This window comes from Fragaria vesca, unplaced genomic scaffold (assembly GCF_000184155.1).
Source record: "Fragaria vesca subsp. vesca unplaced genomic scaffold, FraVesHawaii_1.0 scf0513070, whole genome shotgun sequence".
NCBI lineage: Eukaryota > Viridiplantae > Streptophyta > Magnoliopsida > Rosales > Rosaceae > Fragaria > Fragaria vesca.
Window position 1 is genome coordinate 391,117 of NW_004443442.1, and position 12,074 is coordinate 403,190.

At 38.0% G+C, this 12,074-nt stretch overlaps 2 protein-coding genes across 2 annotated transcripts; both read left to right on the forward strand.

The window, feature by feature from the left end:
• Positions 1 to 3,538: 3,538 nt before the first annotated feature.
• Positions 3,539 to 6,093, forward strand: LOC101292863. Its single transcript, XM_004309789.1, has 4 exons — positions 3,539 to 3,649; positions 4,243 to 4,564; positions 4,943 to 5,212; positions 5,499 to 6,093. Exons 2-4 carry the CDS (start codon positions 4,295 to 4,297, stop codon positions 5,766 to 5,768), a joined length of 810 nt encoding a protein of 269 aa, XP_004309837.1. The 5' UTR covers positions 3,539 to 3,649; positions 4,243 to 4,294; the 3' UTR covers positions 5,769 to 6,093.
• Positions 6,094 to 7,998: 1,905 nt separating this feature from the next.
• Positions 7,999 to 11,175, forward strand: LOC101296629 (phosphoenolpyruvate carboxykinase [ATP]-like). Its single transcript, XM_004309801.1, has 12 exons — positions 7,999 to 8,040; positions 8,315 to 8,459; positions 8,565 to 8,718; positions 8,800 to 8,884; positions 8,979 to 9,079; positions 9,162 to 9,460; positions 9,584 to 9,757; positions 9,859 to 9,924; positions 10,024 to 10,202; positions 10,299 to 10,468; positions 10,576 to 10,744; positions 10,817 to 11,175. The coding sequence occupies exons 1-12, from the start codon at positions 7,999 to 8,001 to the stop codon at positions 10,958 to 10,960; spliced, it is 1,728 nt and encodes a 575-aa protein (XP_004309849.1). The 3' UTR covers positions 10,961 to 11,175.
• The last annotated feature ends 899 nt before the right edge of the window (positions 11,176 to 12,074 follow it).

A 12,074-nucleotide genomic window follows, 5' to 3' on the forward strand; every position in this document is an offset into this window, starting at 1 on the left:
ACTATATCTCTCTCTCTCTCTCTCTCTCTCTCTCTCTCTCTCTCTCTCTCTCTCTCTCCTCCAGCAACGGTTGAGCTAGTTGCTCTAGAGCCGAGGCCGCTACTTAAAGGCAGGCCTTTCTCAACAGAGATGGAGATGTCGACATTGCAGGTCTCAAGCATCTTTATGACGTCGATGACGGCAGTATCGATCGCTAGAGATCTCGGAGATGGCGATCTAGTTGGGGAGGACTTGAAGGTCGACGGTGAGGGAGACGAAGTCGCCGAGGCCGTCGACGGCACATCCGAGGAAGTCAAAACCCGGGCCGAGGTTGGGGAAGGTGGCGGGGGCGAAGGCCTTGACGGAGTTAAAGGGGGGTTTGGGCTCGACGTTGAGGATGGTTGGTCGAAGTGGAGGGAGAGGTTACATCAGAAGATGGTTTTGGCCTTTGTGTTTCCGATTCGATTTGAAATTGCATGTAAACTCAACGTGAGGGAGGCAAAGTGAGCACTGTTGTTTATGATTTGGAAATTGCGTTTATGATTTGCTTGTTTTCTTTGGAATTTGTGTGCTCTATAGGAACGAAGTTGGGGGAGTGGTGTGAGCACTGTTGGTGGGATTCATATCACTTGTACCCAAATACCATGTGCCAACCTTGTGCCTGCAATGTCATTTTGACATCTGGCACTAACTTAAATCAGAATAACATCGTCTAGGCTCTGTTATTGATCCACAAACAAAAAAGACAAAAGCAACCAACTGAAGCTTTCAATTTTTTTTTTCTGGGTTGATTTTTCTTCTGAACCCAGGTATAAAATTTTGATGAAATTTTCTATCATTTGACGTCATTTTATTTTGACGATTTTATTTCTTTTGAAGAGTTACCGAAAATGGGATTTTCGGTGAATATTTATATATTGATGAGGAGAGTATGTATATAAATTCTAGCTAGCCATATGTGTCTGTCCACCTTAATGGCGTAGCATATAGCCGCATTATGGTGTGACGTGAGCGTTAGACGTGAGCGTAGTAGCCCTATATGAGTGTCTAATTCATATAGGGGGTATGGACACATATTTATACACCCGTCTGTCCATCTTAATGGCATAGTGTAACATCGCATTAAGGTGTGACGTGAGCGTTGGACGCGAGCGTAGTAGCCCTATATAGACCCATGAATTTATATAGGGAGTATGGACGTGTGTAAATACATACATATATTTTAGCCTGAGAGGCTCTATTTTATAAAGCTTTGGAGACTAGCCGGAGCTAGTCGTGTTATTGTCAGTTTATGAGATGAGAGCTTTTGAGCTTGTTGCATGCATCATAATTTCTATGAAAATTAAAAATGGGAATGCATAAATATTTTTAATAAATTCATTTGTGTCCACTCATTCTAACGTTTTCAAATGTTTTCCCCTGGACTCTTCTTTTTAAAATGCCCAGTTGCAGGTTAGCATAGTTGAGGCCGAGCGTACATGGAGATGAGGCATAGTCCATAGTATAGTTTCCGCTCATTTCTATTTATTTCTAGTTCCTCTCCTCTCAAGTAAAGTTGCTCTGAATATGTGGTTGTTGGTTTAGGATCTTTGTTAGATTAGTGAATCTATATTAGGAGATGTTGTGATTGTGGGGAGCACGAAGGCTCCAGGAGTTTATAAGGTTGGAGTTAGAACTTTTAGAAGTGCTTGCAGGTGTTTTATTTAGGAAGGGTTGTCCATTTTCAAGGGAGGTTATGCCGAATTTTCGGTAAATTTTCCTTGGAGGTGGTCCCCACAGGATTTACTTCGAGTTTCAGGGTGAAATTCGGGGTGGGTCTTGACACTTTTACTGGGGCTAGTAAACTCAAAATAAAGTTTCTCCATGACCATTATACACCTTAAAACAGTGAAAAATCAACTTAGATGCAGAAAAATAAAGTTTACTACCCTAGTAAACTTCTGCTGGGGCTAGTAAACTTGCAATACAGTTTCCCTATGACCATTATATACCTTCAAGGAGAGAAAAAATCAACATATATGTAAAAAAAATAAAGTTTACCACCCCTAGTAACCATCTTACTAGGGGTAGTAATCTTGCAAAATAATATCTCCAAGGTTATAAGTACACATTAAAACGGAGAAAAATCAACTTAAATGCGAAAAAAAAAAATTTACTACCCCTAGTAAACTTTTACTGGGGGTAGTAAACTTGCAAAACAGTATTTTCAAGACCATAATACACACTAAAACAGAGGAAGAACAATTTAGATTCGAAAACTAAAGTTTACTACCCCCAGTAAACTTTTATTAGGGGTAGTAGACTTGCAAAAAAATATTTTCAATGCCATAATACACACTAAAACAGAGGAAGAACAACCTAGATGTGAAAAAATAAAGTTTATTATTCTTAGTAAACTTATACTGGGGGTAGTAAGCTTGCAAAACAATATCTCCAAGGCTATAAGTACACATTAAAACGGAGAAAAATCAACTTAGATGCAAAAAATAAAATTTACTACTCCTAGTAAACTTTTACTGGGGGTAGTAAACGTCGCTTCACTCAAAACCTTCACAGATCCGGCATCTCTGCAGCAATCTGCCGCCGAGGAGATTGGCAGTCACTTCACTCCAAACCTTCACAGATTCGACCACACCTTCTCCAATCTCTGCAGCAATACGTCGCCGACGGCAACATCTCCATCCTCACCAAGTCTACCGTCGAGGAGATCGTTGTCTCCCTGCCTCAGTCATCCGTCGCCGCTCTTTTTCTCGTCAGTGTCGGCCTTGTCTTCGTGATCAAATTCGAATCCCATGCCGACCGAAAGCGACGAGGTTGCTAGACCTTACAGAGGATGTGGTGGAGCGACTCATCAGAGGTTGCTCAATCTCGACCGTCGTCGTCGACGATGCCTGATGAGAGAGAGAGAGAGAGAGAGAGAGAGAGAGAGAGAGAGAGAGAGAGAGAGAGAGAGAGAGAGAGAGAGAGAGAGAGAGAGAGTAGAGAGAGAGTAGAGAGAGAGAGAGAGAGAGAGAGTTTTTGATTGGGATAAAGAGAGGAGAAAGTGAGAAACAGAGAAAGAGAGTTAAATGAGGCCAAGGGTAATGACGTCCTTTTATTAGAATTCATTGGAATTGGGTTGGTAAAGAGATTTTCATTGAAATTGGCTAAAATGAAGTTAAATTAGTAGTTAATGGTCATTTACTCTTTGATAATTTGTAATTCCCTATATAAATAGCCTCATATTAATAAATAAGATAAAAAAATTTTATTCTCTTTACTATCTCTCATTGTCTCCATATTTTATTCTTGTTTAGTTTGTTTATTATTTTATTTTTTTCATCTTCATCAAAAGAGGAAAAAGGTAAAATTTTATTGAAAAAGAGTAAAAAAAAATAGGGTGTGCATTAGAAATTCGGTATGTGTTAATAAAATTTGTAAAGAGGTTCGGTTCAGAAAGAAAAAAATAAATTTGTTCTTTTTCAGATTGCTAGGCGGACCAAGCATGCCCAAACTAGAGCCCATATCAGTAGGAGGCCCAGATACAAAATTTATCTGCTTGGCTTGTCTTCTCATCGTCTTTCATCTCTATTCTGCTGAAAACCCTTTTGGAGTGTCGAGGTTTCCAAAGAGAATACAAATTCGCTTCTCCATCTCTCTCAGCGCCACCGTCACCTGTCCAGCCGCACTGGTCAGCCACCGCCTCTCTCTCTCTCTCATTTTCTTCTTTGGTTTTAATCATGAGTTGAATCTGTTATTGTCATACATTGGTGAACCAAATACACCAACGCCAAATTCGTCCATTGTTTCCTCAAATTAGTCGATGCAAAATTTCTATTTCCGAGGAACTTGTTTTGACCAACATCATTACTTAGCTGTGAAATTAACTTCAAAATGGTTATTGAAGTATTTGTGCTGCGAAATGTGTTTGGATGAGGAGGGGAGGGATATCTCCTTTTTGTTAAGGATCTGTGTTTACATAGTTGAATACCTGGGCAGAAATTCACTCTGTCTTCTATTCAACTCTGTAGTAAATTTTTTTCTTTTCTTTCTTTTTTCACTCATGAAACTGATCCAGGTATTTCTGCATTGTTTAGTTTTATTTCCATAGCTTTTGAATTGGTTATATGAAAGAGAACATTTTTTTCTTCCAGACCAAAAAAGGAGAAGAAAAAAGTTATTAGTCACATGTTTGAGCTTTAAACTTCATTCTATTCATCTAGCTTATTGCTCGCATAGTTTCCTGGGTAATTGTTTGATGACATTTGGAGAATGGTTTTGTAGGATTTTTGATCTTCATGTGACATTTACAAGGAAGCTGAGAAATTTCTTGAGGATGAGCATCGTGCCGATTAGTTCATGCAATCCTAGCATATGTCTTAGACACAACTCTATATCTCTTCGTCTGCCTACTAAGCCATGTATTTTACCAATCCGTGCTAAACATGTTCTTAGAAATCCTCTGGTAGCAACCTGTAAGGCCGCAGTTCAGCAACGGTGCATGACTGTATTGAAGAACAACCGATGCAGGGCGGCATCTACGTCCCAACACTCATTACCTGTCTGCTTATTGGGTGGAAAAGGAAAAAATGGAAGTGACAACGAGGTAAGGCATTTTCTATAAGCCCGTGCAAAGTACTTGAATAATATATGGTTTGACTATATACGTGCTATTTCAATTATTTTCTTTTCTTTTCAGCCTATACTATCCCTTCACCCCTTGGCACATGACATTATGACGTAATATGATATTTGTGCATTATTTTTCAAGGTTTTATTTTTTATTTTTTCATCAAAGTACATACATTAATCTAGTACAGGGCTTTTGAGGGCTTAGTGATTTTGTTTATGATCTATTTGGAGACGTTTCCCTACTACATGATATGAGTTGTGAAGATGTATACTCCTTGATATTTGTAATGGTCTTTAGGCCTGCAAATTCATGTCAGTAACATATTCTCACTGCATATCTTAATGCATCCAGGGTTCTCCCTGGAAATCTCTGGAGAAAGCAATGGGTAATTTGAAGAAGGAAAGTTCAATAGAGGATGTATTACGTCAGCAGATAGAAAAGAATGAATTCTATGAAGACAAAGACAGTGGTACACGTGGTGGTGGTAGTGGTGGCGGCGGCAATGGTGGCGGAGGTGGTGGCGGCGCCGATCCATCTGGTGGATCAGAAGATGAAGGCTTTGCTGGAATCATTGATGAAACATTGCAAGTGATTCTAGCAACCATTGGATTTATATTTCTGGTAATAATCCCACACTCCATAGCAATTCATAGAAGCTTGTTGTTTTCTTATAGGGTGAGATGTAGGATAAGGCTCATACACTGCACACAGCTCAATAGCCAACACCAGATAGAGTATCACTTGGTGCTGTGTAGATGAGATTGATATTTAGGTTGGCCAATATTCTTCCCCACCTAGCTGAGAAGAGTTTGGTCACTGACATGATTTTGTAATTACCACGTCTTTGTTGCTTTAGTTTCAACAATGTTATGTTTTGATATGCTTTAGTTGAATGCTTGTGTTGCAGTATGTTTACATCATCGATGGCGAGGAGTGGACTCGGCTAGCAAAGGACTACCTCAAGTATCTTTTTTCAGGGTCTGAGAGTGTTCGCCTAAGACGTGCCATGTACAACTGGGGAAGGTTCTACCAGAAGCTGACTGAGAAAAAGGTGTATGATAAGTACTGGTTGGAGAAGGCCATAATCAGTACCCCAACTTGGTGGGATAGCCCGGCCAAGTATCACTACATAAATGAGAGCATTAGATCTCATTTAGAATCAGATTCTGATGAATAGACCAAGTCAAGTAAATATTATACCAACTTTTTGAGGGTGGTTTTAGTAATCAGCTTATTACGTACATTTTTTCGTTTTGAGATCCTTAAATTAATTGGGTACAGGTGTTTGTTATGACTACAGCTTGTAACGCCTGGGATGGATTGGATGTATCAAACATGATATCTGTGTGCGTGTGTGAAGAAAAAAAAAACAAGACTATTTGGGGTTATGGAGTATGACCACACAAACAGATACCTAGTTGAAATTTAAGAAAATAGGAGATTTTTTACTAACAGACAAGGTTGTATCATGTTTTCTTCTATACAAACAATCGAAATTCAGCATATATAGATATCATGTGCAAGCATAAGCACCTTAATTGCTTTCTCTATTAACCGCCCAAATATGGCTTCGGGCACACAACTACAACTACTAGCTCTTCCACTTCTAGCCGTCTTTTGACTTCCTCGACTTCAACAAGGAGGTGTAGGCCTTTTGCACCTCGTTAAATAGCTCGTCCTACTAGCAGCGGCCCATGAAGGTCCCGTTCCCCCTAACTTTTTTATATCTTCACTTGGTCACTATATAAACCGAGAAATTTTATTCACACATCCTTATATACTTAATACGCATCTCTATTTTTTTTATCTAATTTTTTCCCTCAAACTTCCTCTTGTGCCCTCTTTATTTTATTTATACACACTCTTTAAACTCATCATCTTCTTTCTTCATTCAAAACAGACTCAAAGCAAGTTGCTGCTCCGTAATCTATCACTCTATTTTCTCATCTCTATGATTAATACTATCAATTTTTCAACTAAAATCAATTGGTAAGCAAATGAAGATTAACAAACAATCAAGGGAGACAAATTGACTGCAGTTTTTTTTTTTTACTGGTTTTCTCACTCAAATAACCTCTAAAACTTTCATTAAGTCGAAATAGTATGAAAATTTGATATCACTAGAAGCTTGCAGACCACCGATTCTCAAAGTAGTAAATATGTATAGTTCATTAAAAGCTTAGCATCCAAACTGAAGTGTTATAAGCTTATATTAGAAAAAATTATAAAAAATAGAAGTGTGCATTAAAAAATTTGACATGTGTGAATAAAATTTCTCATATAACCTCATACAACTATTGTAATTTAGTCTTCTTCATTCACTTAACCCCCTTGATCAATGACAATAACAACTAAGGAACAAATAAAGAGATACAAAAATGTTTCTTAGTTCTACAATTTTGTTTAATTATCAATGATGCATATCATGTTTTATATCTCGGTCTCCTTAAGGTTCAAATCCTGGTTCTGCCTATGCCTACTCGTGAACAACTCCGAGTTGTTCACTTGAGCTCCCTGTTTTGCACCTACCAATTCCTTAGATTGGCCAACCCTAAATAGGCCACCAACTATGCATTCCAGTTGATGACAGCTTCAAAACCGTAGTCATATAATATAAATATAATAAAGGTCAAGAACAATAGCGGATCCAGGATTCAAATCTTGAACGAAATAGGGAAATTCTTGGGGAAGTTACATTGACTAGGAAATTGATCAAAGTGGATAAACCAATAAACACTAAGTTCAAAATTCAAGGATATATTATACATTGTAATGCATATGGGGCTTGATATTGACTAGAATCAAAGTGGATATACTCTTGTGGCATCAGATCTAAAAACAAAAATCATTAGTTAGTTTACGATCTATTCAAAATATAGTAGCTAGCTCGCTAATTCTCTGCCTATTCTTTTGTTTCCAACTTTCATCTCGTGTATCGTGTAATATGCATGATATAGCACGTACTAGCTACATGACCAAACAAAACAAAAGAGTGAAGTAATCTGCTCAAGTCTATAATTAGAAAAGGATTATCCGTCAAGCCTAAAATTAGGAAAAGAGAACAAGATTTGGATAAGTAGAAAATATAGGAAGTTATCCTAGTATGGGATTTGCTTCTTGAGAATATTTAGGCCTACAATTAGAACAGTAATCACATCTGAAATTTTCTATATTTAGCAATATTTGGAACTTTTCTTCAACAAGTCGGAATGGAATTTTTCTTCAAGCATGTGTCTTCCACTCATTTGTCCATGTCAGCTTGGACCTTTTAACAATTACCCTATATAAAATGTGCCGGGTTATGGTGAAATCTCCAAGCTCAAGTATCTCTCCAGTTGCAGACAACTAGAGCCCTCTCTTTTCTTTGCCTATCTCGAAATCTAACTAGAACATTTAGGACAAACAAGATGGCTATCGGTGAGACCAAAGTTGCCCAAGAAGAATGCAAGGTTTGTTTTGCTTTTTATTTTGAGTTTCTTGTTTTGTTTGTCGCATATGATCATAAGTGACACATTGAGCTGGTACATTTTTCAATTTGAACAAAACCGAATCTTGTCAATTTAACCATATCAACGAATATATATTTAATTTTTTTTTTACCAAGCAAAAGAGTTTTGGCTTTGTGAAAAATGTATAGATGGATTGAGTATATATGGAGATCAAACAATGTCATTTAATGTTTGAAGTAATTAAATAGCTTGACTGACAACAAGTTTATGTTAGGTTGTGAAAAAAGATCCTGCATCTAACAAGACGAATACCGATAACCTCAAGTTTACGCATGTACCTAACTGTTTCGCACCAACTATTTGCGCCACCGACAATGCTGCAAAGTTCATGAAGGTTCTACATAACCTTACTCCCGCCGGTATGCATCTCGATTCCGTTTATTTTACAATGGAAACATTTGTCAACGTGAAGAGAAATAATAAGTGACTTAAACATAGAAATTCTAACTTGCAATATGGTGCAGAGCTCTATGAGCAGGCTCTACAACATGAGAAAGGATCTTTCATCACTTCCAGTGGTGCATTGGCAACTCTTTCTGGGGCAAAAACTGGTCGGTGTCCAAAAGACAAACGCGTCGTCAAAGATGAGTCAACTGAGCAAGAGCTTTGGTGGGGAAAGTAAGTGCCCATTTCCACTTTTGCTTCAACGAATGATTTAATACTTGATAAATAACTGCAAATTAATGCTTTCGCTTTTAGTGGTTCACCCAACATCGAAATGGACGAGCAAAGTTTCATGGTCAACAGAGAAACAGCTATGAATTACTTGAATTCTTTGGACAAGGTAATTAAACTCTTTCTTATTATTATAGTTAAATTGTTTGTGAATGTAAATCAAAATAATAGAATGGTCTTGAATATTTGATCTATATATGCAGGTTTTTGTGAACGATCAATTTATAAATTGGGACCCGGAAAACATAATAAAAGTGCGGATTGTCTCTGCCAAGGCTTACCATTCATTGTTCATGCACAACATGTAAGTAAATAATATATAAGAGTAATATTATTTCAAAAAAATAATAATAAGAATTTACTTGTATGGGTATGGGTGGGTATAGGTGTATCCGACCAACTGCTGAGGAGCTGGAGAATTTTGGTAGTCCAGAATTCACTATATACAATGCTGGTCAGTTCCCATGTAATCGTTACACTCATTGCATGACATCCTCTACTAGCATAAACATCAACCTTGCTAGAAAGGAAATGGTCATCCTTGGCACCATGTATGCCGGGGAAATGAAGAAAGGTCTTTTCAGTTTAATGCACTATCTTATGCCTAAACGACATATCCTTTCCCTACATTCTGGCTGCAATATGGGCAAAGATGGAGATGTTGCCCTTTTCTTCGGGTTATCTGGTACACCATCCATATGCCTTCTTATTAATTTGGAGATTTGATGATTCTATTAACTGCGATACCATTATTTCTAACAAAACACTTGTCAGTAGTTACTAATGTTATGTTGGTAATGATCATTAGGCACTGGAAAGACGACTCTATCTACGGATCAGAATCGGTACTTAATCGGAGATGATGAGCACTGTTGGAGTGACAACGGTGTATCGAATATCGAAGGCGGTTGCTATGCCAAGTGCATTGATCTCTCTCAAGAGAAAGAGCGTGGCATCTGGAATGCCATCAAGTTTGGATCTGGTAATTATAAATGTGAAGATGAATGCAGTGATCTCTTTTTGTTTAATCCCTTGTGAGTTCAAGAAGACATCATAATAATTATGATTTAAACAATCTTGCAGTGCTAGAAAATGTTGCATTCGATGAGCATACTAGAGTGGTGGATTACAGTGACAATTCTATTACAGGTAAAATACCATCTGTTTGTTTGTTTTAATGCAAAATATATAGGTGGATATTTTGATAGACCAGACAACTGAACTATGTTGTATTTGTTCTGGTTGTAGAGAATACTCGAGCAGCCTATCCCATTGAGTACATCCCCAACGCAAAGATACCATGTGTTGGTCCTCATCCGAAGAATGTGATACTTCTGGCATGCGATGCATTTGGTGTACTCCCACCTGTGAGCAAGTTAAACCTGGCACAAACCATGTACCATTTCATTAGTGGCTACACTGCCCTGGTAATGTTGATAGAGTCGTCTTCCAATTTTTATTTTCTGAGACGTACAGGTTAATAAATTGGAGACTAATGCAGCTAGCTCTATGTTAATTTCTAGGTTGCTGGAACTGAAGAGGGTGTGAAGGAGCCAAAAGCAACATTCTCGGCTTGCTTTGGTGCTGCATTTTTAATGTTGCATCCTACCAAGTACGCAGCAATGCTCGCTGAGAAGATGCAGAAGCATGGTGCAACTGCATGGCTGGTTAACACTGGCTGGTCTGGTGGAAGGTGTGGAGATTCAGATAGTATCATAAAGTTAAATCAATATAAACAATTACAAATCAATTTCTTTGTGAAAGTTAAGCTTAATAAGCACATATGATTCTCCTTTTCAGTTATGGAACAGGAAAGCGCATTAAACTATCCTACACCCGGAAAATCATTGATGCCATACACTCTGGGAGCCTCTTGAATACAAATTACAAGAAGACTGAAGTGTTTGGACTTGAGATCCCTAGTGAGATTGGGGGAGTGCCTTCAGAGATATTGGATCCAGTGAACACTGTAAGTTACTAGCATGTTTCTCTATCTAATGTACTTGTTAGTGTTATTCTGAATTTTTGATGTGGATTGCAGTGGTCCGACAAGAAAGCATATCATGAAACACTTTTGAAGTTGGCTGGCCTGTTCAAAACCAATTTCGAGACTTTCGCAAACTACAAGATTGGCAAGGACAACAAACTGACTGAAGACATCCTCGCTGCTGGTCCCAATTTCTAGTGAAGATGCGGTTGTTGCAGTAGAAAATAAGATTGAGTTTGATCCTTTTCCTTTTAGGTGGCAGTAGAAAATAAGGTTGAGGAGTAGTTATCTCGTATTCTTCTTTTTCTTTTCTTTTTGATGAAATAATGCTTATAGCCTCAATAGGAGCAGTCATGTTATTGTTCAGTAGATGAGCAATTTTTGACACAATTTGACAAAAATTGGTTTGGTCATTCTTATCTCTTGACGGTTTGACCTCGTCCAGATTGCTACATTGTAGCTCCATTTTCTTTGATGAATATTTTCCCATCAAATTGGATACTTCTAGCAGTACTCTATCTTAGACACACGCAAAAAAAAAAAAAAAAAAAAAAACAAACTGGTACTCTGTCTCTCGCCTCTCTTTATAGTTGTGTGTACACATATTAGAGATCGACTTGCAGTTGCAATGGTCTTTTTTCTTTTCTTTTCTTGAGAAACATAAACTTTAATAAGAAAACATAAACTTAAATCAATGGAGCGTCACTTGTAGAGATATTTCCACAACATACCCTTGTGTTATTCCTCACACTAGTTACGGAACTATCATCCTCAATGATTTGCATGAGCCAATGAGAGCAATCCACCGGTGGGAAAAAAATCTAACCCAGATTGGGATCCACATAGGTAAAGTAACCCAGCTCAAATTTTTTTGCTTTCACTTATAAATCAGTTATCTCCCCGATCCAACGTAGGTCGAAATTTTTATGAGAGAAGTAACCGGGGCTAGAGGAGAAAACTGACCCAGGTGACTTCGTTCCACCTCAGCCCAACCCACAACACAACGTGGGTGACATCATGCGGGGCCAGCATTTCTTTGCGCCATCAATTCCCTCGCCAGAGCATCGCGTGAAGACACGGAGCAGCCCTTCACCATCAGATGCATCGTGCTACTCACGCATGAAGAAAAAACTAGAGTGCTGGGCCCCACTCACATGCATGACATACAATATATAAATTGCATAACAGTAGATGTAAATGTAAGAACATTAATAAAGAATAGGGTTTGGGATTTAACGTTTTAATGTAAATGTAAGAATCGTATGAAAAATATGTAAATGTAAGAATATAGTTTAGAAAAAAAAAAAAACAA